Source organism: Uloborus diversus, chromosome 6 (assembly GCF_026930045.1).
Source record: "Uloborus diversus isolate 005 chromosome 6, Udiv.v.3.1, whole genome shotgun sequence".
In the NCBI taxonomy this organism is placed as follows: domain Eukaryota; kingdom Metazoa; phylum Arthropoda; class Arachnida; order Araneae; family Uloboridae; genus Uloborus; species Uloborus diversus.
The window spans coordinates 59,639,525-59,666,120 of NC_072736.1; the positions used below are offsets into that span (position 1 = coordinate 59,639,525).

The following is a 26,596-nucleotide window of genomic DNA, read 5'->3' on the forward strand; positions in this document are numbered from 1 at the left end:
TTTTAGGCTTAATGCATGAAAATTGGCAGGTTTGATTGATTAAAAAACCTATGTAACAAAATGCAACAATGGAGGGAAATCAAACTTTAAAAAGTTTCTTTTTCAGACATAAAATTGTTATATTTGCATTGCTGGTCTAGTTCAAGCATTCTACCCTATTCTGCTCTGCACCCCTGATATTTCATTGCCTGCCTTTTCCCTTCTAACTACTCAAATCAAACAAGCTTAATAATTTTTACGAGAAAAAAACTTATCTTGGTTGTGATACCTCAATGCCAACTCTTCGATTTTTCCAAGCCGGGACAAATCTTGAAACGGCTGCCCTGTCGACAGTTTTTATAAAGAGTTAAAAAGAAAAAAAACACACAGAAATGTGGTGAATTTGCCTCCCAGAACAGGGGCCCAAGTTTGCTACCCCCTTGATAAGGCATTGCAATTCTTAATTCACTTGGATCTCCTGGTGTCATTCATTACAACAGAAGTTGACTATTGAAAACATGTTTTATTGTTTGACTATGAATTTTGTTTCTATCAGTTGTTCAATACCTTAAAAATGGTAATTTTTCTTTCTTTTCAGATATTAAAAATGGGTTAACTATTCATTTAGTGATCAGGACTGGAAATAAGGTAAGTTATTGAAGTTCAAAGTTGATTGCATTACATACATTTTTAAAGGTGCAGATTGGGGGTTGCCACTCACCAATTGGCTACCAAAAAATTTAAATGGCAACCAAACATTTCTTTGCAGATTGTCAAATGGACCATCAAAAACGTGAGCAGAGTTATATGGGACTAAGACCCCTTGAAAGCTTATTAGCACCCTGAAAAAATGCAAACAAGTTTTAAAGCCTACTTTCTTCATTTGTATGTCTAGTAGTTCTTTTTTTTTTTCTTTTCTTTTTAATGAGGCTGCGGTAGAGGCGCTGCCTTTTGCTATCCCCCGGAATAGCATCCACTCTTTCACGTAGCACCACTATTGATGCTATGCCATATTACTAATAACAATCAAAAAACTTTTCTCTTGGCATTGAACATTCTAAGGGTTTTTCCTCCTCTATCATCAGGGGTCTGGCCAGAGGATATTTGGGTCCGTTAACGGACCCTTCACAAAAATCCGATCAACCAAAACGGACCTTTCACAAAATCCCGATCAAACAAAACGGACCTTTCACAAAATTCTGATAAACAAGATCGGATGTCAAATTGTTTATTGAAAGAGCAAATCTGAAAGCAAAATAATGCATAATTCTGTGTATAAACCGATAATTTTTGGAACCTTTTTTTAAGTCAAATTAGAGGGATCAGCTTATACAAAATCGGCTAATTTTGAAAAAAAAAAAAAAAAAAAAAAATCGGCACTCTTGGGATGCTCCTGTAAGCGATAAATAATTGCTACTGCCAAATAAATATAATGGTTGTTTGTTTTATCACAGCTAATTAGCAGCGGTGTTTTTGTTAACTTTTCTGAAAAGGCATTGGTAAGCACTTTTCTCTGCTCATGATTTAATAAACAATAATAATATATATCTGCGAAATGAACTTAGAACTACAAAGGGATAGTAAAGGTGAGGAAAAAATATGATTGCTTCAGATAGTGTTACCAACTTCAAAATTATCACCACTTAGCGTCTGGTGTTGAACCTTTATAATGACTTGATTAGAAAATATTCTCATCATTTTGCCAGCTTGTCAATATTTGCGTTTTTACGGTGCGGTGCGATGTTTAATTGTTATTTTGGGAGAAAATTATGTGGGTTTTGATTTTTCGATGCTAACACAAGGATGATTAACTTTAAGTAAACTCTTTTAATTATCTTTTTTTTTTCTTTAGATGTCTACATTTTGAAAAATGCAATCTTTTAACATCCGATATGAGAATCATATTTTGTTCTTTTTTCAAGCTAACTTAGCTTTATTAGGATTCAAATAAATGAAAAGTCTCTTTATTTCTGTTAGAACTCTCATTTCAAGTTTTTAAAGCAAAAATTCCATTTTCTGTTATGAGTCAAAAATTAAAATGCTAAGTAGATGGTTTATTTAATTTTATTTTTTGGGTCAACTGTGCCCACAGATATTAATGATATGTTTATCATAGGACTCTAAAATGCAATTTTAAAATAATTTTATCAAAAATATTTCTTTTACAAGCCGTTTTTATACTTTTGATGCCTTCACTTTGAGAATTGCGATCTCTTTGCATCCGCTATGGGAATCCGATTTTTCGAATTTTTAATGATTATTACGCTTTGTTAAGAGGTAAACAATTGAAATATCTTTTTATTTTTGTTTAAATCACAGAATTTATAAGTTTTAAACGAAATTCTGTGCTTTTTAAGAGTGTCTTGGGTCAAAAAGTTGAATGCTGAACCTTATTCTGAATTTTATTTATTTATATTTTTGTTACAATTATTTTAAGTGCTGTACAGAAATATATCTAGTATAATTTAACATAATGTAGAATGGTAGATAAATATTGATACTTGAAAGAGCGATGCCCCCCCCCCGCCAAATATTAGTAAAAAAAATGCAGAATGATTTTCTCGACGTAGAAGAGGAAAACACTCAACTTTAAGTTTAATTGATGCAGTTTGTACCATCTCTAAATTCTAAAATTTCGTTTTAACAAAAAGAAAAAAAAAAATTTTTTTTTTTGCAAAATTTTTTGATTTTTCACAAAATTAATTCACTTTTCACAAAATTATTTGATTTTTCACAAAAAACGGACCCTGTGAAAAATCCTGGACAGACCCCTGATCATACCAACCTAGTATTTGATCATTGTACGGAAAATCTTCCGATGATAGCCCTCCAAACCTCTTGCTTCCCCTAACACCATAAAACCTAGCCAACAGAGCATTATTAGCTCTTCAATTTTGAAAATAGTACTCTCCTCTTTCCCTGGAGTCGAAAGCGGAAAATTTCATTTTTTATGTTTCAATATAAAAAAGACTTTAGTGAACCTGCAATTAACATAAACTAAAAACAGCCTAACTTGCCTTTTTAAAACTTCAGTTTCAAAAAACTTTCAGTTTAGGTCCCGCAATGAGATAGAAAATAAAAGTTCCTTTCATACTAAGTTTTTTTTTTTTTAATTTAAAACAGTTGTAGACATTGTATGCAGTCTTAAAAATTTAGTTATAATTTAAAACTCAATTTTACAATTATCATAAGCATGGTTTCTGCTAGTCCATAAAACCTGAATACCAGTGACGTCGAGTTCGCTTAAGCAAATCAAGCTTGGGCACTCTAAAAATAAAGGTTCATTTTTCATTTGTACGCTCATTACTGGCAAAAACTATGAAAAGTTTTTCCTTATCTTGACTTTCACTAAAAATAAGTTTAAAAAACATTAGTTGCTGAAATTACAGTTTCCTGAGAAAAGGTATCCCTGGGCAAAGAAAGTGAAATCCACACTGTAGCTGTGCACGACAAGGAATGAAGGGGTGTTGCGTGACAGCACAGTATGCTGTCGCTCCTATCCAATGGTAAGAGAAGAGACTACTGTTGGTGCTTCTTCAGATTCGAAACCAAGTAAGCAGTTCCTCGCATGGGGAAGTAGGATTGCCAGACTGGCTTTTTTGAAATATGCTGGCTTGACAAAAATAGTCTTGTATTCTTGATATTTTTTTTTCTTTTTTTGTTTTTGAATTTCAAAAAATTTTAAACATTTTTTTTTTGATAAAAGATGAAGTTTTTTTGGACCAAGATTGGTTTTAAGTTCTTCATACTTTTTTTTAAAAAAAATTAGGTCTTTTTTAATTGTGCTTCAGCTTGCTGTTGTCATTTTGATGACGAATGTTTTTGTCTTCATATATTTTCGAACCCTGAATGTAAGTCTCTAAACCAAAATGCAAGATAGTATTAAAGGACGTTGGGGGACCAGGTACACTGGTTTCTGGTTTGAGGGGAGGTAGGAGGAGGGCGCTGCGACGATATAGCCCTCCTCCTGGATTCGCTACTGCACTCAAGTATTGATGCTACTCTAAAATGATACTATTTTTCTCTACGTTTTTTGATTTTTAAACTATGCAATGAAAAATTTTTAAATCTTGGGATAATGTCGCGACTCCCTAATAAAAGCTTTTGCGACCCCCGAGGGGGTTGCGACCCACAGATTGGGAACCCCTGGTTTATGAAAAGTGAAAACGTAGCCACTATATTTGCTCTTTTAACTTTTTTGCTATGCTGTGGTTATGAACATTAAAACCAATTTATTATTATTATTTTTAGCAACCGGAGTCAAGTTCTTCATCAACAGCACCACCTCCTGTAAGTGATGTTTCTTTGTTTGAAAGATTATCTTCTGTTGTTTCACTAAAAATGTTTTCGGGTTCATCTACACAGGGTAAAATGTGAAATTGTATTTTCTCCATGTTCTTCATCTTCATTTTCATTATCATCACTTGCTTTTGATTCAGTAACAAGTTCAATGATATTTTCGTCAGTTAGACATTGAAATCCTGATTCACATTCGTCGCTTTTAAGCCATCTTCAACATTTTCAGCGTCAACCGATTCAAAACCTTCGATTTCTTTAACTTCCTCAATGATGTTATCAATATTATCTTCGGCAATTGAAGATGATTCTTCATCCAATGACTCTTGTGGCAAGATTTTTCTCCAAGATCGTGCAAGGGTAACTGATTTTACCTTTGACCATGCAGCTGCTATACCATGCACTGCATCCAATAATGAGTACTGCTTCCAAAAGTCTGTAAGCGTTACAACTTCGTGGATCAAGTCTTTTAAAAGTTCAGCTCTGTACAGTCATTTCATTGACGCAATTACACCTTGATCCATGGGTTGTATTCAAGATGTAACATTTGAAGGGAGAAATTTACCGGTAATTAGCACGTCATCAGACTTCAGCAAACTTTCATCCGGATGTGATGGAGCATTATCTAAAAGCGGTACTGCTTTCAAAGGTAAACTTTTAGCTTTTAAATGCTTTTTAACTTCAGGAACAAAATGTTTGTGAAACCATTGCAGAAAAATACCTTTTGTCATCCACGCTCCTTTCTTATTGTAGTACATAACTGGCAAGGTTTTTTGTTCTGTACCTTTAAATGAACGGGGTTTCTTGGCCTTCCCAATCATTAGGAGTTTATATATATTCATTATAATATTCATTTTATGGTCACCTGAATCATTTCTACAGCACATGATGTTTACTCGCTCTTTAGATGACTTGTGACCTGGAGCTGATTTTTCTTCTTGTGGGGCAAGTGTTTTTGTTGGCAGCGTTGCTTGAGCATAGCGTTGCTCCATAGCGTTGCTTGAATCTCGTTAACCATCCTGAAGACGCATTAAAGTCCCCTTCTAATCCAAGTGCTTCATGAAACAATTTAGCTTTTTCTGTGCACATAGCACCAGAAATTGGAATTCCTTCCGCTCTCTTTTGGTTAAACCATTGTAGAATAGCGGAATCTAAATCTTTGTAGGCTGACGTTTTCATACTTTTTCATTTATAAAGTGCAGATTTATCATCATAATCGCTAGTGTAAGAAGAAAGTTTTTCTCTGTTTTTCATTGTATCGCGAATAGTTCGCACTCCAATGTCATAATCTTTTGCCAATTTGCTAGCGGATTCACAATTATCAAATTTTTTGATAGTTTCCAATTTTTGTTTCACATTTAAAACATTCCTCTTCCGTTTCACACCAGCCATGTTTACCAGAAAAGTCACACAGTGATCTGATGATAAATGTAGCTTACTGCTTAGTCAATTTTCAGAGACAGGTCACGTGACTTGCCTTCCGCGGGAACCGAAGACTCCCAAATAAAGCGGTTCATTTTCTTGGCATTGTGCCAGACCCAGTCTTTTAAAACTGGTCTAGCAGTACAAAGAAGACTGAAGAATAGACCAGGAGGAGGGGGGTTACACGTGACTGATGGCCTCTAATGGGCAATGCAACAATAGAGCACATGAGGGTAGGACACGTGTTCGATTTGACTTCTGTGCACGGATAGTAGGGTACGCTTCGTATTATCTTGATTTTAGCGCCTGAAAGAGCTTTAAAAAAGTGTGATTCCGAAATGAGACACGGATAATCCACAAACCGGATAAACCGCACACGGATAATCGGGAGTATACTGTATAATAAAAAGAATCATTGCTAAATATTATGTCAGGATGATTTTCTTTACTACATATATTGCTTGCTTTGCTTTAAATAATGGCTGATAATGTATGTTAATATGCAATTAGAAATGTTATAAGTTTTTCCATGCCAATTACATTCTAAATTATAGTATTGCCAGCCAAGGCTTTTTATTATTATTAATATCTGCCTCTGTGTATGTGTGTGTTCTTTTCCAAACTATTGGTATTGCTGATCAGAAGTTAAGTTTTCCTATTGTGTTTTTATCCTCCCAGACCAGCACTACCACCCCGCCTGGCCCTGGTGGGATTCCAGGATTTCTCGGAGGTCTCTCAGGACTGGGTGGTAGTCGGAACTTTATGGAAATGCAGCAGAATATACAGAGGGAAGTAAGTTTTATTTTGGTATTTTTTTAAGATCATTGCATTTAATTTGTTTGATGTATCAGACAACATTTTTAATGGGTTTTATTATTAAAAGTGAACCTGCTTTTCAGCTAATGGGCAACCCAGAGATGATGCGTCAGCTCTTTGACAGCCCCATCATCCAGACTCTTTTCTCTAATCCAGAGACCCTGAGGGACATGATTATGAATCATCCACAAATGCAGCAGATCATGGAGGTTAGTATTAGGGGAGACTAGGGATACTTGATCCAAGGGGATACATGATCCCACAGCCAAAAAGTACCAAAATCATCAAGTAGAGATTTGAAACCTGACAATTATATTAAAGCAAAACTGGTACATAAAAACTAGCAACATTTCGTTTTTTTCAGCCATTTTGTTTTAGCTCAAGAAATGAATTCTGAAGTTTATATTATCCTTTATATACAACTTTTTAAAAAAATACCGAAGTGTAATGTTCAAGTATAGACAGTCTTTAATAATTGAGACATATTTTTTAGTAAATTGCCACTGATTGTTAATAATAGAACAAATATGTTTGTAAAAATCGCATATTAGGGGTACTTGATCCCTTCGTTTAGAGGGATACATGATCCGAGGGAGCAAGTATCCCTATGGCAATCTAAACACAATGAAAACAATTTAACTGTTGTTTACTTAGTTGACATGAATTTTAAGCATTCAGACCCATGTTAACATAATAAAATTTATCATAGTATGAGTGATAGATTTAAACAATCACTGCAGTAAATATGCTAAACAATTAAAATATCAGTTTGCACTTGTAACCCACATATGCCTCACATATTAACATAAACGAACTCTACTGATGAATTATGTTCTGATCAGCCAAATGAGCTTAAACAAGTTGAAATAGTTGTCAAATCTTTGTTTGAATGAAAAAAAAAAAGGTTCTGCTACAGTTAGATTTACAACAAAAAAGTGAGTCGCCCATTGTGTAGACCCATTAACGGATAGAATGCAAAGTTGGATTTCTAGAGTTTGAAATAAATTTTCTAAAGCAAAAAAAGGTAATATGCTTCATCAGTTTTTTTTTTCCTTGAGAAATTGACTGAATGTTTTAAGCTGCACACATCCAGTTGGGTTGAGTAGAACAAGAAGTACAACAAAGGAATTGTTTGTATTTGACTTTTCAGGTTTTGAAAACATATGCTAGGCTTTCTTTTCTTTCTTATAAGTACACTGATACTTCCGCAGTTTTCTTCCCTCTTTTTTAAAACTGATGTAATTGACAAAACACTTAACTTTATTATTGCAAGAGAAGAAGCAAATAAGTTGATTTTTGTACTTTTCATTCTAGTTTTTTTATTTGTTGTAATTTTAGCTTCATTATACTACTTTAAAAAATTGTTAGTTTTATTTATTAAATATATTTTTCACAACTGTATTGGAGAATAAGTAACTGATCAAAAGCATAATTTCATTAAAGTTGTGTATATTATTTTTACAAATGTCTTAGTGGAATTTAATACTATGTTAATTTGTGTTCACATTATTATAATCTAATAAAGAAAATTAGAAATTGTGTGTTTTTTTAGAAACATTGTAGGAAACTAAAATTCATATATAAATTTCCGATCTGATGAAAAGTGTATGTATTTTCTCAATGGGATCAAGTATTCCCCATGAAGGGATCATGTTTCCCCTGATGTGGGGATACGTGATCCTTTTATGAAATTATTGAAAAAAAATATTTTACCAAAACTATTGGTTTGATTTCAACTTTAAAAAATACTTTGAGGTAGAGGAAAAAAATACCTTTTGTGTGTGTGTGCAGCAGAGAAAAAAATTGAAAACTAAAATAGGGTTCAAGTATCCCCAGTCTCCCTATGTGAAAGAAAAAAAAAATATTTGTGCAGATCATTATTGATTTCCTGAGAAAAGATGTAACTAAAAAAAAAATTTTTTTTCGCTCTTTTTTACCTTCACTTCATTCTTAAAATTCCATTTTTAGTGTTCCAGGATTAGTGTTTCTTGCAAATCCAGTGCTTGTCCATATCACAGTTAGAACCTGAGTACTAACGTCAGGTGCAGTAAAATAGGTCATCAAACAGTAATTTTACAATCACACTTTCATAGCGAAATAATACTGATGCAGCTAATGAATAAAATATCCTGGATATGCAAACAAATATTCCTTATAACATTTTGAGTGAAACATCTCAGTTGTGGTGAAATCACGGAAGTAATAGGACAGAAGTAACATTATAATTTGACTAGCATTTGACGACTACTTAGTTGTATTTCATCAAATTTGGAGCAGAAAATGGTGTGACAAACTAACTAACAAATGCAGATAAATGCACTGCAGCTTAACATTGTTGGTGTGCGGTATTGGACAAGTTCGTATCAAAACCAGTTGAAAGCAAGAGAAGCATGGATTGCTGTAATCAAGCATTGGCAAAGCAAGTTTTTTTTTTTTCCATGAAGCAATGTTTTTTGTAACAGTAAGAAATAAATTTGAACTGAAAACTGATGTCTAGCTCCCAGATGAGGTGCATTTAGTGGAAGTCTTAGTTTGCTTGTCCTCATTTCCTACGAATTCAGTATTTTTGACTCTTCTGCCGAAAGTAGGACCTTCACAATCCTAATCAACCAAACCAGAACTTTCAAATTATTTATTGAAAAGACAAATCTGGGGGAGGGGGACGATAATTTTTGGAATATTTTTTGAAGTTAAGTTAGGGTTAGCAGCTTATTTACGGACCTGCCAATTTTGCAAAATAAATATTGGCACATTTCTATGATGCTTGTGCGAGCAATAAAGCACTAGTGCTGGGAAATATAGTGCTTATTGTTGGTTTCTTTAAAAGGGAAATTAACAACTTAAGGAAGTTGTTTTGTTTTTATAATTTTGCTTGAGGTTTATCATAGCTCAATAAAAATGGCTGTTTTTATAGATTTCTCTGAAAATGCAATCAACTGTAGCTTGATGTTGCCACTTAAGGCCATAACACACTTGCCTCCCGAATACTTTGTTATATGTATAAATTTTAAATTATTTGATTTTTCACAAAATTACCTGATTTTTCACAAAATTGTCTAGTTTTTCACAACAAAAGAACCTTGTAAGAATCCTAGACAGAAAATAAGTTTTCTGAAATGCTGGAGATGAAAAGTTAGTCTAAGAAAAGATTCGTCCAAGACATATTCCAGGTATAGAAAAGATAAAAGGTTAGGAATAAGGAAACCCGCACAGAATCAATTTGTTATTATTATTATTCAAAGTTCAAATGTATTTTCATTAAAACATGCATGTATAAAGTATTGTTGAAACCTCTTTAAATCTGAACTCTTGACTTTCATGAACTTTCAGACCATCACTAATTTTGATGAGTTGACAAGGTTTTACTGTTCTTCTTCTCACTAAAAAGTAAATGAATTTCCTATAAATATTAAAAGGGTTGTGTTTTTTCATTGCAGAGGAACCCAGAAATCAGCCATATCTTCAATAATCCAGAATTGTTACGTCATACCATGGAGATCATGCGTAATCCGGCCATGTTGCAGGAGGTGATGCGGAACCAGGATAGAGCTCTTAGTAATATAGAGGTCTGCTCTCTTTTACGATGCTTACCTTTTACTTTTTCATGCATGATATAGTTAGGAGGCAGGTCCGGGATAATTTGTTAAAAAAGTTATCAAATGACTAACATGTATTTGGCATATAAAACATATATGCATGCAGGGCCGATCCTAGGGTGTCGGCCGCCCGTGTGCAAAGAACTAATGTGCCGCCCCTTAAGAGTAGCATATTTTGACTAATATTTGACGTCCATATAAATATTTCTTCAAATTTCTATATCAAGTTCTAATTTAAAAATGAAAAAAAAAAAAAAAACAAGAATGATGAACTCATGAAAAGGAAGAAAAGTTTTATAGTAAAAAACTCCTTAGGTGCAATTTATATCTTTGAAAAAAGTAATAGATACCAAAATTTACTGGTTGTAGAAATGCATTTTATAGTCTGTCTTCGGAGACATCAGAGAAAAGGAGGAGGGGGGAATCAGGGGAGGGGGGATTGCTCCCAGGGAAATTATTGAAATTAGCGTACGAAAAATAGTTTTAATAATCTTTGGTTGTGTTTGGTTGCAAGGAAAGAAAAAAGTCCGGTATATTCATGGTGCATGGAGAAATTTACGAAATTGACGTCAAATTTCTCAACTTTAGGAACTTTTTCGAGACTTCAGGGAAAAAGTAATTTTGGAGTTCTCTCCTAAAATTCTTTCAAAATTGAAATCAATTCGAAGCTATTTTTTGTGACCGCAGCTTAGGAAAGATTGGCGCTCTTCCAGAAAATTTTCCGAAACTGAAGTTTTAAACAAGCGGTTTTGGGTTATCTTTGTTGACATTGCTAGAGGGAGGGAGATTCAATCATCTATCGAAAGTTTTCGAAATTGAAGTTTAAAACGCAAATTTAGGCTGTCTTTGGTGACGTTAGGTGTCCTGTCTCCTCCAAGGTTTTTTAGAAAATTGTATTTTACGCATTGTTTGATAACGATGGGACAAAGAGCAGGCAGAGGTTCAGTGTGCCCTTACGAACTGTTTTTTTTTTTTTTTAAACTGAAGTCAATACGTCTTAATATAAAATTTTCATATTATGTATATAATCGTGTACACATTATGTGTAATGGATTAATAGGAGTATACCCTCAGAAAAAATGATGGGAGCATCACTGTTCCTTAGTACAGTAATCCCTCGTTATGTTGCCCTTGTCAGAAGACAACAAAAAAGCATGATATAACCGAGATTAAAAAAAGTAGCTGTTCAATTAAAGTACAAATTAATAGCATATACACCTACAAAAAAAACAAGTTTACCACATTAATAAGGAGACCTTATGGTCTCGGAAGTTCAAATCGGGATGAAATTCAGCAGATTAGTAGTAGCCCTTGAGAGTATCCACACAGTAAAGTAATAAAGCGAACTAGCTGTATTCCGAGAAAACAGCCTCCAAAGTTTTGCACGCAGCTTATATATACTAGTAGAGATTTCTCGCCAGCAGCAGCTCGGTGGCTATGTAGTCAGGGTACTGGATTCTCGTGCAATCCATCCCGAGCTCAATACCTCTTGAAGAATTCTTTTTTTTAATTAAAATGTACCACACTTGTTCAACCTTGCGACTTCTAATTTTATAGACACATAAAGAATCTAATATAGCACATACCAAATTGTGCATATCTTATTGAAAATTATAGAAAAATAAATACCCATGAAGACTGCATAAAAATACAATCAATAGTCCATCATCAACTGTCTCATCGCCAACTTTTAATAAAATCATTCGGTATGCCCGGTATACTTCCAAACTTTCGGACTAAAGAGATATTTTCATGAATATTAATGAAGTATGTTTTCCTACGAATCTTTGACAGAAAGGTTGCTCCTGTAAACGATCTTCCTTTATACATTGTGCAAGGTGTCAAAACAATTTTTTTCCCCATGTTTTTATGATAATTATCATTCTGATGTATGTATGAAATATATAATTGATAAATAAAAGCTATATTGTTAAATTTTATACATAAATTAACAAGTCCTACCCTAATTTTGTTGCCGTGGTAATTCAAAGTATAATTCATAAACAATTGAATTTATCTCTACACTCTCTGCTCTAAATACGTTACGTAATTAAAAATAAAGTGTTTTATTCAATGCAAATTTCAATTTGCGCTCTAACAGACGCTTTATAAATTTATATAAAAATCCTTCGAGAGATATCTAACCCGGGATTCTCTACTTTGAATTACCATGGCAACAAAATTAGGGTAGGACTTGTTAATTTATGTACAAAATTTAACAATATAGTTTTTATTTATCAATTATATATTTCATACATACGCCAGAGTGATAATTATCATAAAAACACGAGGAAAAAAAACGTTTTGACATCTTGCACAATGTATAAAGGAAGATTGTTTATTGAAGCAACCTTTCTGTAAAAGATTCGTAGGAAAACATACTTCATTAATGTTCATGAAAATATCTCTTTAGTCCGAAAGTTTGGAAGTATACCGGGCATACCAAATGATTTTATTAAAAGTTGGCAATGACAGTTGATGATGGACTATTGATTGTATTTTTATTCAGTCTTCACAGGTATTTATTTTTCTATTATTTTCAACAAGATACGCACAATTTGGTATGTGCTATATTAGATTCTTTATCTGTCTATAAAATGAGATGTCGCAAGGTTCAACAAGCGTGGTACATTTTGGTTAAAAAAAATAATTCTTCAAGAGGAATCAAGCCCAGGATGGACTGCACGGGAATCCAGTATGCTGACCACATAGCCACCGAGTTGCTACTGGCAAAAATCTCTACTGGTATATAAGCTGTGCATAAAACTTTAGAGACTGTTTTCTCGAAATGTACTGGCTAGTGCACTTTATTACTTTACTGTGTGGACATTCTTAAGGGGTACTACTAATCTGATGAATTTCATCCCTATCTGAATTTCCAAGACCGTAAGGTCTCCTTGTGATACGCTTTTCTCAATAAAAATAAAAGAAAATTAGCTTGCTAGTTGTTCTTTTCACATAAAGAAAATAGTTTAAAATAGTTCTATATTTTTATGATGGAATTCAAATAAAAAGTTGCAGCTTAAACTGCAATGAATTTAAAAATATGGAAAACATATCAGTTTTGATCCTTCATTTAAGAAAGAGATAATAATCTTTCAAAGGAATAATTTATTTTTACCTCAGAACTACATTTTTTTTAATATAATTTTTTGGGAGACAAAGACAAAATATCCAAATGAGCGATGTTATTGTTTACTTTTCATTTGTGTTTCCCTTTAAGATCTAATTAATAGATTAGTTTGTAAAATATTTTAAACAAAAAAAAAAAAAAACATATCAAAAAACTTTCATTTCGCCTTTTTGTTTTAAAGTGGATTATCAATATCTGAATTTCCGTCAGATTACCTCTTCTACTATTTGTTCTGTTTTAGAGTATTTTGATGCTATTCAAAGAAAAAATGAGATTAGATTATTTTACTTTTAATTTTTGTTTGCAGAGTGTACCCGGAGGTTACAATGCACTCAGGCGCATGTACACAGAACTCCAGGAGCCTATGTACAATGCAGCACAAGAACAATTTGGTGCAAACCCCTTTGCTTCACTGGTCACGGACGAAAATGTTGGAGGTGAGCCACAATGTTGTGTGTGAAGCTACAAGCACATGCATTTGCTTATGAATGAAAATGGATAATTTTTGTAATTTTTATCCCTTCACCCAATTTTATTGAAATAACAGGACTCAACAGATGTTGTTCTGTTCAAACTTTGTCAGTTGAAAAGTTGAAAAATTTCAGTAAACATTTAAGTGTTTGAACCATTTTGTTGAAAAAAAAATAAGTAGAAAGAAAATGTTTTAAGCTGCTTGGTGTCAGAATGCGTATATTTATAACAACTTGATTTATCTAAAGCCTACTGAGCAGTTGTTTTATTAACTATTTTTTTTGCGTACTTGAAAGATCTTCATAGATTGTATGGTTTGTTCCTTCATCCATACTCAAGGGATACAAATTATACTCAGATATTAAGCATAAAAAAACTAACTACCCATCTAGAACAAACGGGAAATCCTGCTGCAACGTCCCCCATATGAAAAAGAATAAAACAATCAAAATGATATCGTTTAAAAAAATGATAAAGGTAAAAACAGTTCCCTGAATAAGCGAAAATCACCCCCCCCCCTCCTCCCAATGTAAAATAAACCCTTTCTTACTCTAAAATGACTAAACACTCTTTAAAAACCAAAAACAATTCTTTGCAATTTAAAATATTTCACCAAATAAACAAAAAGTACAATAAATTACATTAATAGTAATAAACAAATAATCACGCAACTCCATTGTTTATAGCTAAAGTCGCCAAGCCACCACGTTCCTGTAATCCAGCCGATCATAAAGCGAAGCCTTCTCCGACCAATTAACGGTCCGGTCTTTTAAAAGAGAACTTTGAAATTCCGCTCTCTCGTTGAGCATTTGTCTCACTTACTATCTTTCCTTGCGTGCTTGAATGATCTTTATATATTACCTAATTTGTTCTTTCCACCAAAGATAGAAATCTTCCACTGCACTGATCTTGTGCATACATAACTACCCTATAGTAATTTATCTGTACGAAAATAAAATTTGTTCCATCTTTAAATTCTACCATCTTTTCCTTCAATAATGCACTGATTAGTTTGATAATCCTTAAAGTATTCTTGCCATTGGTACCAAAACTCAGATGGATTTGAACTCAGAAACAAATGTTATTAGGTACGGTACTTTCTGATCATTTGGTTAGGAAAACCTAAAGCACCGATCCGGTCACAAGGTTTAACTATGACGAACAATACACGTTTTGCTTGAACCTAGTGAAAGAAACCCGATTTCTTCCAGTAATTTATTTTAAAATATATTACGGGACTTAAAAATCGTTGCTTTCAAGAAATGAAGGCTTCACTCTCTCTATGTTTTATCTGTTCTCAATTAACATTATCACAGTTGGAAATTTTCCTCACAAAAATCAGAGCTGAATTGCTTTTTGTCCTTTGGTAAGGGGTTAAATATTTATTTTAATTCTCGCTCCACTGTAGGTTAAAATAAATATTAATCATCTGGGAGTTATAACCATCCAATGTTTAAATAAATAAATTAATTCACAAAAACATTTCCGATTCAATCCATCGTGCTTCTAAACCATTCTCACCACAACTTAATTATAGAAAAAAAATTTGATCAAAATTGGTCCAGCGGTTTAAAAGCCTTATGGTTACAAACATCCGCACAGAAGATATTAAGATAAGCACTGTTACATTTAATTAGAAGAAATATAGGTGAATGGTCAGATAGCTCTAGCAATTCTTATGTTCTGTAATAGTTGTGAAGTTTGAAAATCTGAAGCTTATTTAATGTTCCTAATCAATGTGTTTCTAAATATCAACTGTCATGCTTGTATTTTTTACTTTTTTACAAGAAGGCCAATCATTTACTGGATCAGGTGGAAGCAATCTTCCCCTTCCATTGATAACTTTTCTACATTTAGGATGCTACGTTTAAAAATAATTGAGCACACAAATATCAAATTATCTATGACTTTATTCCCCTAAAAACATAGACAGTTTCTAATTGTAAAAGTTTTGTGCATGTTTTCAAAGAAGTTCAACACTTTCTAGACTAAGTATTTATTATTTACTGAAACAACTTCACATGAAAAATGACAACTTCATTTTAGCTATTTGTGACACTAGCTACATCACTGTCATGATATTAGAGAAAGTTAATCTCCCTAATGATTGGGGGTTTCAAAACCCCTAATGTGCTTTTTCTGATTGATCGGAGCACCTTTTCAGAGCTCTTAGTTTAACACGATCTGAAAGTTGAACCTCCAAAAAAAAAAATTCCTCTTATCTGATGTGGGGAAATAATTTTTTCACTAGAAGTGATGTCAAAAGTCTTGTTCCATGCTCATATATAGGCATGCGCCCACTTCTGAGTGCAAACTACCTGCAGCATGGATACGTGACTCATTCCTAACTGTGAGATCCCCGATGCACAGAATGGAAAACCTCTATGCTACTTCGTTAAAACCAATACTTTATTTCTTTCTAGTCATATAAAATAGACTGCTCTGCTATGAAGACATTAAATATTTCTATTCTGTATGCTACATTCCTTAATTAACATTTTGAGCTAAGATGGTACTGCATTTGTGTCAGAAATGTTCCTTTCAGATGACAGGTTGAAAAAGTAGGCCCCTCTACACATCTTATTACTTTATTTGATCCTGATCCTTGTAACTTAAGTTGACATACTGCTGTCTGTAATCAATTAAATTATGTATATTGTAGTGAATGCATTCTAAGTGCTCATATGGTTTCTTTCTCAGATGGTTCTGGACAGCGAGGGACGGAGAACAGAGATCCACTGCCAAACCCCTGGTCAAGTGGTGGTGGTGGTGGTGGTGGCGGTACAGCTACTTCTCCAACTGCCAGTCCTGGTGTCCTTGGCAGTCCAGGAATGCAAAGCTTGTTCCGCCAACTGAGTGAGAATCCATCCCTCATGTCAAACGTAAATATGCCCCTCATGCAGAGCATGATGCAGAACTTTGCAGCCAACCCAGAGTTCACAAACAGGGTAAGAAAGATGCTTTTTTTTTTCTGTATTGTGACAGCAGACTGTTAATTTTGGTCGAAACTGATTTTGTGCCTTTCTGCCTAAAACAGTTATCATAAAACTTTTGCCGTTGAAAGCTGTACTGAATGAGTGGCGTATATGTGTGTTTTTGCAACATATTTGAGCTGAATCTCTACAATCTGTATTACATCAAAACATTTTCTTTAAATTGATGTGGGCACCAATGGTTCTCTTGAAGCAAAATCTCAACTAGGAAGATTGCATTACTCTTCCGTGTTTTTTTTTTTTTTTTTTTTTTTTTTTTCACAAGATTAGTTCAATACACAATAATCTCTTTCCCTAAAGTCAGGTTATAGTCACTCAAATGTGAACCGTTAAGATTTCCACCATGTGAAGTTTTAACAGAAACATGTGATGCTGTGTTTATAGGGAGGGCATAAGAAATATCTTAAAAAGAAAGAACTAAGAAATTTTATAAAAATAAATATTGGATTAAAACATTCAGAAAGGTAAGCATTTAAACTTGCATTTTGTTATCCTTTAGATCAGCTATTCTCATCTAGTAGTCCAGCGACCCCGCACCAGTTCACAGAAAAATTTGACCAGTCCCTAGGTATTTTTGATCACTCACGTGTAAAAATGTTACTTATCTAAAAAAAAAAGCATCATAAAAAAATAAATAATACCCTATACAATATTTTTTAACGTGGATTTTGTGATTAATTTTTGTACTTTTCTTTAATTTTCCAACAATGTTCATTACTTCTGTAAAATTATTGCAATAATTACTTATTTTATTCAGTAACAATTCCTTTAATAACAAGTAAAGTTTATTTGTGTATTTATTAATTCACTTATTAAGTTTTAAAAGCAGGAAAAAAAACCCTCAGTTTTTTGCTAAAGTTTTTCAGGAGTATTTAACATTCTTGTTGTAAGAATGTTTTTTTTTTTTTTTTTGAGCAATCATGATTGCTTATTGCTTTCATTTGACTGTTTTGGTGTTCCTGTGATTTTATTTTCCCACCAGCACCCTCTGCAGCATCACCATCGACCGGCTCCTCGATGCTGCTCCTATAGCGAAAACAGTCTCCAGGTTGCGTCCATATCCTACACACACGGGCATACATACACGCACGCACGTACACACACACACACACACACACAAACACATACATATATACACCTACACACATACACAAACATCTACACACAACTACACACCAATACGCAAACACAACGGAACAAAACATCCAAACAGCTGTAGCTACTGTTGATGTTAGCATGCTGAAACGGTCGTGGATGAAATTGGATTATCGTCTTGATCTTGTTCGTGCTACGAAAGGGTCTCATGTAGAAATTTCCTAAGGTAATAACTTAAGTTATTGGAAAAAACCTTTTTGAGTTATTCTATCTAATGTACTAATTAGTTTCGTTGTAACCCTATTGTTTCTTTTTCAATAAATTTTTGAAGTTGTATGGATCTTTCTCGGACACCCTGTATTTAAGTGCCTTGAAAACCTGAAAATGCCATTATTCAGATACTTTTACTTTACCCCACCCTCACCACCTTTCAACTTCTGGGGTGATCTATGATGTCTGTTGGCATAAATTAAAGTTAAGTTTAAAATCCAGAAGTTAAGATATTTAAACTAAGCCAACATTAACTGGCCGTGTAATGTCAAGTTGGAGACAAGCAAAAAACATGTTTCAGAAAAATACATTTATTAAATATGACTAGAATAACATCCCCATAAAATACACCCCCAAAATATCATAACAAAAGTGGTTCCAAAATATAAAGAAAAATGTCACCAAGATGTCGATGCAGTCACTTGCCACTCCGAAGGATCAGGTAGAAAACTCACATAAGGTCCGCCGAATCACACTTCAGGAATGTCCGAATGAAAAGCACCATTACACAATTCGTAGATCGGTGAACATCACAGGTAGACACATGGAACTCACATCCCCGACATTTTAATTGGCCGGACACAACACAACAGGTTCTTCACCTGGATTCACTAATTCCAGGACTTGGAATATTAAACATCACATACCACAAAACCCCCCGCTAGCATCGCGGGGAAAAACCCCCCTACACGTGAGCCGGACTAGGCTTCACGTTCAGAACCAACCACTGGGGATAGTCGAAAGAAGAAAAACGAGAGACGAGAGTGATCGCTTGCTGCCACTCGCCACAATATATATGTTTTATCAACCAATGAGATTCCATGCCTCGATGACGTCACCACACTAACTTCTACTTCGACCATCACTCATTTGCATATTCCACTACCGCGAATATTCGTACTCCTCTCCATAGCACGTGCGGTCAACAAGTGGAATTAATTCGAGTCGATCAGGTGACAACTCAACTTTTCTGAATCGACACATCGAGACATGCAATCTCCGATGGTTTCAGTAAACAGTCGCCATTAATTATGGCGTGGGGGGAATCGTCGATTGAAGTGTTAGCACCAACTAGTTGACAGGTTCTACTTTTACCAGACTGGGCTTAAAGTAGGTACACTTAACTTTAAATTATTTTCTTTAAATTATCGGCTGTGGACCGAGAATAAAAACTAAATAAAATAAAATAATATTTTATGCTAACAAATTCCCCCCTTCTCGGTTACACAGCACGATACACTTCAAAACGACATGAAAACTGACATATTTCAAACAACAATTAAAAAAAATTTTTTAAACACTTTTGAGAAACATTGAAAAAATTTACACATTTGAATATTAAACTTTTACATTTTCATAATTACCAAAAATGAGTTTGCACATTTTTTTCAATGTACCCCGAGTCAGAGGCTTGGTAAACGTATCTGCAGGATTTTCTGCGCTTTTCACATATTTTAATTCAAATGTATTTTCCTCTACTAAGTTTCTCAAAAAATGATATCTGACATCAATATGCTTTGTTCTGGAATTTTCTATAGGGGAATTTGAAAATTCTATTGCAGCTATATTGTCACAATTAATTACAGACCCGTTAAATTTATATCCAGATATTTCAAAATGTGATGTTTCTTCTAAAATTCTTTTTAACCACACCACCTCTTTTGCTGCTTCTGTCAAAGATATATACTCGGCTTCCATGGTGGACAATGAAACACACTTTTGTTTAAATGTTCGCCAGATAATAGGTACTTTGTCAATGTAAATAATAATTCCCCCCATCGAAATCCTATCGTCCCTATTTGCAGCATAGTCTGAGTCAGAAAAACCATTGACTTTAATTTCATTTATTGCAGATAGACTTAATTTATAATAATTTGTATATTTTAAATAACCTAAAAGTCTTAATAAACACTGCCAATGTCTTTTACCCGGATTTGCTTGAAATTGAGATAATAAATTAACTGTATATGCAATATCCGGTCTAGTTTTCCCTGCTATATAGGACAAACATCCCAATAAATTGCGATAAGGTACTTTCTCCATTTCTTTTATTTCTTGGTCCGTTTTTGGACAATCACCTAAAGACAAAATTGTACCTTTCGCTATTGGGAGGGTCGAGTATGGGTATTGAAACTTTTCAAAATTTTCACAAACTGTCTTAATATAAGAATTTTGGTGTATAAAAATTCCCCCATTGATTTCTTCAAATTCTACCCCCAATAATTTTTTAGTTCTCCCTAATTCTTTAATATCGTAATGTTTTGATAAATCCTGAATTGTTTCCTGAATTATGATTTCATTTTTTCCAAAAATTATTATATCATCTACATACTTCAATAAAAACACATTTCTGTTTCTTGTATAGACACAGTTACTACATTTAAATTTCAAAAAATTTAGACCTTGGAGAACCTTATCAATTTCCAGGTACCAATTTCTCCCCGATTGATGGAGACCATATAGCGATTTCTTTAGACGGCATACCCAGTCTTCTTTTCCCGGGATTACAAAACCCTGTGGTTGTCGCATATAGATTTCTTCATGCAAATCAGCATAAAGATATGCGTTTTTTACGTCTAATTGAAAATGGCTCCAACCCAGGAATATCACCAGAATTGAGAAAAACATTCTTATCAGGGAGAAATTGATAACTGGGGAGAAAACCTGAGAATACGATTCTCCTGCCACCTGCCTGTTTCCCATCGCAACCAATCTGCTTTTAAATCTGGCAATTTCCCCTTTAGCATTCCTCTTCAAGTCATAGACCCACTTATTACCAAGTACTGGTTTACCAACTGGCTGGGGAACTAACTGCCACACCCCCCTTTCTTGAATCACTTTCATTTCTTCTGACATGGCTTCTTGCCAATGTTTTACTTCTGGGGTTTTCAAGCATTGATTATAGTTTTGGGGAATTAGCACTTCTGACAAATTTGCCTCTGGCTCGGGTTCCATTTGTTCCTTAGGGGAATTAAAAATATCAAACAAAGGATTATAAGGCACATTTTTACTTTTGAAATCAAATAGTTCAGGATTGTAAACAATGTTATTCTTCTTACAATATTTTTCTACATCATTGGGTGACCTTAACCTGGTTTTATTTCCTTTTTCATAGTAGTAGATATCAGTACGGTCCCCTGTCTTTCTTTTTACTGCATCCCTCACCCATTCAATTTCCTCACAAGGGGTGGGAGCTTTTCTTTCATCTATCTCTTTATCTAAGATAACTTCACTAATAGATTTAATAAAAGAATAATCATCATCATTGTCTACATTCCCATTCAAGTTTGATTTCCCCCAAATTAAATTTTCCCTGAAGACCACATTAATAGTTTCAAAAATTTTCTTTAGCTCTGGGTCCCAAATCCTATACCCTTTTGCTTGGGTTGCGTAGCCCACCATTATGCCTTTCTTACTTCTCGAGTCAAATTTCTTTAGGTTTTGTTTTTGCATGCCTCTGTAGGCAATACATCCAAACCTTCGGAAATGCCTTACTGAAGGCTTGTTTCCCCAGAACAGCTCAAATGGGGTTTTCCCCCTTTCTTTTAGGACTGTTCTATTCCTGACATAATTAAAGCATAAGGCGGCTTCCGCCCAAAATTCTTCCTTTAGTCCAGAGTCTTTCAGCATTGCCCTAACCCCATTCATTAATGTCAAATTGTATCTTTCTACTACCCCGTTCTGTTCGGGAGTATAAGGGTTGGTTCTTTCTATGCTGATGCCTTCTTTAATTAAGTGGGTCTCAAAATTAGAATTTGTGAATTCCCTCCCATTATCAGACCTTATGGCCAAAATTTTCTTGTTGAGGGCTCTCTCTACATGCCTCTGGTATCTAAGGAAATATCCAAAAGCTTCATCTTTTGATTTTAGAAAGTAAATAGTGGACTTCCTTGAGAAATCATCAATTATGGAAAAAATATATCTTTTCCCCCCTAGTGACTCCACCGGAAATGGCCCTGCTAGATCCATGAAAAGGAGCTCAAGTTGTCTTTTAGACCTTATCCCTGGAGTGGGCTTAAATGAACACCTTCTTTTCTTTGCAATAATACAAGGCTCACAATCTGGCCGGTTTCTATTTTTTATATTAAGTCCTTTGACACAGTTCTTTTTTTCAGTTTCCAAGATACTGTCATAATTAATATGGCAAAACCGTTCATGCCACAACTCCAGGTCTAATCCTTTGACCTCGGTTACATTTACATTTGGTGGTGAGTCACTACTTTGATTACTTAAAAATGAAGTGGGTTTTACAAAATACAATTTATCAATTAAAAATGCAGAAAAAAGTTTGATACCATCATTATTAAAAATACATATTTTACCAGGATACCACCTTAATGAAAAACCAAGACTGTCTATCCTGGATCCGGAAAGCAAATTTCGTCTAAGCGTTGGAGCATAATAGACCTCATTCAATGTGATGGTTACTAGCTTACCATCTGTTTTAATTTCGAAAACAATTTTTCCTACCCCCTCGACTTGACTATTTACATTGCCCACAGCTACTTCCATTTTTGTATTTTTAACAGGCCTCAATTCACAAAACAAGTCCCTATCTTTACAGAAATGTGCCGTGGCACCTGTATCCAGTAAAAATACTGGTATTTCCTCCTTCAAGTTTGTGTTGTTGGCCTGCACTCCTGATATTTTACTGATGGTGCAAAACATTCCAGCCTTAGGGGGATTACTTTGTTTGACAAAATTACGATTACCTTTATTTTGATTAGTTGGTTTTCTGCTCCAACACCGAGCCGAAATATGCCCCTTTTTCCCACATGTGAAGCAAACTCTCGTTTCAAATTTATTTACATTTTCAACTTTCCGCCCAGTCTGGTGTTTATTTTGAACAGAAAAAGCATTAACACTTGAACTACTATTTCCAAAATTTTCATTTCCTAAAAATTTTAATCTCCCCTCTTCTGCTAAGAGTTCATCCTAAACATTTGAAAAGTTAAATTTACTTTCATCCCATCTATAAATATTTTGTACTATTCCCCTAAAATTTTGATCTAAACTACGTATTAGTTGAAATCCCTTTAATTTCTCATCCATTTTATAGCCATTCTCCTCCAACTGTCGGAGCAAACACTTCAATCGAGCCGCGAACATTCCAATAGTTTCTTTTTCATTAATTCTGCTAGAAAAAAACTCCTCCCACAATCCGGCAACACGGGCTAAAGACGGAGGTTCAAAATTCAATTTCAATGACGTCCATACAGCATATGGATCGTCTAAATCATCTATTAATTGTTTTAACTCATCCTCTATGTTGAGGTAAATAATCGCCACTGCTTGGCCCCTCCGTTTCTTTATTTCTGCTGAAATACCTTCTTCTAATTTTGTTTGGGTTAATTCCCATAAATCTCTTTCTATCAGTACCATTTTCATATTTTTCGACCATGTTGCCCAATTGCAGGAGTTAAGTTTCTTAATGTTTCGATAGTCCCTTTCCATTATTCTGAAAACTTTTGCAAATTTGTCTCCAACCAAAATGACATTCGACCGAGCTCTGCTACCACTTTGTTGGCATAAATTAAAGTTAAGTTTAAAATCCAGAAGTTAAGATATTTAAACTAAGCCAACATTAACTGGCCGTGTAATGTCAAGTTGGAGACAAGCAAAAAAACATGTTTCAGAAAAATACATTTATTAAATATGACTAGAATAACATCCCCATAAAATACACCCCCAAAATATCATAACAAAAGTGGTTCCAAAATATAAAGAAAAATGTCACCAAGATGTCGATGCAGTCACTTGCCACTCCGAAGGATCAGGTAGAAAACTCACATAAGGTCCGCCGAATCACACTTCAGGAATGTCCGAATGAAAAGCACCATTACACAATTCGTAGATCGGTGAACATCACAGGTAGACACATGGAACTCACATCCCCGACATTTTAATTGGCCGGACACAACACAACAGGTTCTTCACCTGGATTCACTAATTCCAGGACTTGGAATATTAAACATCACATACCACAAAACCCCCCGCTAGCATCGCGGGGAAAAACCCCCCTACACGTGAGCCGGACTAGGCTTCACGTTCAGAACCAACCACTGGGGATAGTCGAAAGAAGAAAAACGAGAGACGAGAGTGATCGCTTGCTGCCACTCGCCACAATATATATGTTTTATCAACCAATGAGATTCCATGCCTCGATGACGTCACCACACTAACTTCTACTTCGACCATCACTCATTTGCATATTCCACTACCGCGAATATTCGTACTCCTCTCCATAGCACGTGCGGTCAACAAGTGGAATTAATTCGAGTCGATCAGGTGACAACTCAACTTTTCTGAATCGACACATCGAGACATGCAATCTCCGATGGTTTCAGTAAACAGTCGCCATTAATTATGGCGTGGGGGGAATCGTCGATTGAAGTGTTAGCACCAACTAGTTGACAGGTTCTACTTTTACCAGACTGGGCTTAAAGTAGGTACACTTAACTTTAAATTATTTTCTTTAAATTATCGGCTGTGGACCGAGAATAAAAACTAAATAAAATAAAATAATATTTTATGCTAACAATGTCATTACATAGTTTTCTCATTTTATTTGATTATTCATAAATAGTGGGATCCTTGTTGAAAAAATGAGTTTTAGTCAGAGAGACTCAAGTTAAGTTTTCTTTCAGATGATTTCGATGAATCCTTTGCTTGCAGACAACCCGGCTCTCCAGCAACAGATCCGTAGCATGATGCCACAGATGATGTCCCAGGTAAGTTGTCGAAAGAAAAATGAAAATTTGCTTATTTTTTTAGAAATTATTTAATTTTATTTTTCTTCAGACCGAAAAATTGCCAATGTTTTTGTGGATTTACCTTTTTTATTTATTATTTATTTTTATTTTTTTATGAGAAGTGGAGATATAAGTTACATTATTTGGCAAGCATCAGAATTCTTGTTGGTCCCCAGTCCCCTGTGGAGAAAAAAAGATTTCTAAAACTGTTGGACAGGAAAATATTGTTCTTTTAAGTGTTCATGGGGAGAAGCTTTTCAACAAAATACTTCTGGGAAAATTGAAATGATAAAATATAATCAAGTATTGCCAACTTTTCTTTCTTTTTTCCAATGTTCTGGCTAAAAAACAAAATCTTCCAATTTTCTAATTTGCCAGAAAAGTTATTGATGATATTTATTCTATACCACACAATTTGTGTCTTTCAGTGATAGTAATAGTGCAATCAAAGGAGAAACAAATGTTAGTACTGCGAACCAATGCTAGAAATCTTGAAATATTCGCGGAACGCCATCATCCCTGTTTATCTTGACAGAGCTCAAAATAAGATTTTTAGAGAGTGACTGCTTGTAACTATTTTAACAAATTGAGTATCTTCAGATTAAAATAAATATATAATACTTGCATCTTAAATGGGGGGGGGGGGGGGTGCCCTGTTATTTCTGTTAGAGCATGTGTATGTTGAAATGCTCAATCTTTGCATCCTAAACTAAACAGAAACTGCAATTTTAACATTTAAAGCATATAGCAATAATTTCCTATTGCTGTTCTACATTATTTTCACTTAAATTTAGATTTTTTTTTTTTTTTTTTTTTTTTTTGTGAAAGTAAATTTACAAAATAGTGCTGAAACTTTCTTGTTTATTATCTTATGTAATCTGGGAACTAAGTTAAGTTTTTGTTATGTTTTCAAGTTTTTGTTGAGTTTTAATGGATTTAAAACTTTTTCCATTGCTAGCTATGAATTACTAGAAACATTAACTCACACCACCACACATTAACTCACACCATTAACTGTATATTTGTGCTCCGATAAAACATATTAATTCATCTAAGGAGGAAATAAGATGGTAATTACATTTAAAAAAATATTTCTTGAAGAGCTCTGTTTTGTTTCTAACATATGAATTCATGTTTGCAAGGCATAATTTCTTATTTGATTTAACTGAGAAAAATCATTAGCAAAAAAAAAGCAAAAGTAAAAGTTTTTTTTTTCAATAAATAGGCTTTGACATTTTATACTAGGTCTCTTTTGTAATTTCTGTATACATTAAATTTCAACAAAATTTGCCTTTTTAGTTTTAAAAAGTAGATTTGTTCTCGATGTAAAATGTATCCAACTATGGCAATACTTGGGTGGGATCCCTAAATACTGCCGTATCAATGCACATTCAATATTCTGGTGTGTTCTTTCCTTCCAGTTGCAAAATCCTGAATACCAGAACTTGTTCAGCAATCCGGCTGCCCTCCAGGCTATGATGCAGATCCAACAAGGTCTCTCACAGCTCCAGCAGGTGGCCCCCAATGTATTTACTGGGTAATTTTCTTTTTTTTCTCTATGTGTGTGTAAGTGTGTAGCAACTAGAGATGAAAGCAGTCGAAAAAAAAACTAAAATTTTGAGAAAAAAAAACTTTTTTTTTTCCAAAATGGTTTTTTTTTACTCCAGAAAAATTGGAAAAAAAAGGAACTTTTTCGACTTTTCATTAAGTTTTAATTGAAATTTTGGGCAAAAAGTAATTAGAAATTTTTCATACTTAAATTCTGATGCAATT

General features: G+C 34.1%; 1 protein-coding gene across 1 annotated transcript in view; it reads left to right on the forward strand.

The window, feature by feature from the left end:
* The window catches only part of LOC129224094 (ubiquilin-4-like), a 55,570-nt gene that overhangs the window by 10,719 nt on the left and 18,255 nt on the right, over positions 1-26,596 (forward strand). Inside the window, exons 3-11 of the mRNA XM_054858499.1 lie at positions 578-627; positions 4,231-4,269; positions 6,376-6,489; positions 6,597-6,722; positions 9,951-10,079; positions 13,550-13,679; positions 16,414-16,661; positions 24,719-24,802; positions 26,245-26,360. Coding sequence (XP_054714474.1) covers positions 578-627; positions 4,231-4,269; positions 6,376-6,489; positions 6,597-6,722; positions 9,951-10,079; positions 13,550-13,679; positions 16,414-16,661; positions 24,719-24,802; positions 26,245-26,360 — 1,036 coding nt within the window. The remainder of the gene's footprint in view (positions 1-577; positions 628-4,230; positions 4,270-6,375; positions 6,490-6,596; positions 6,723-9,950; positions 10,080-13,549; positions 13,680-16,413; positions 16,662-24,718; positions 24,803-26,244; positions 26,361-26,596) is intronic.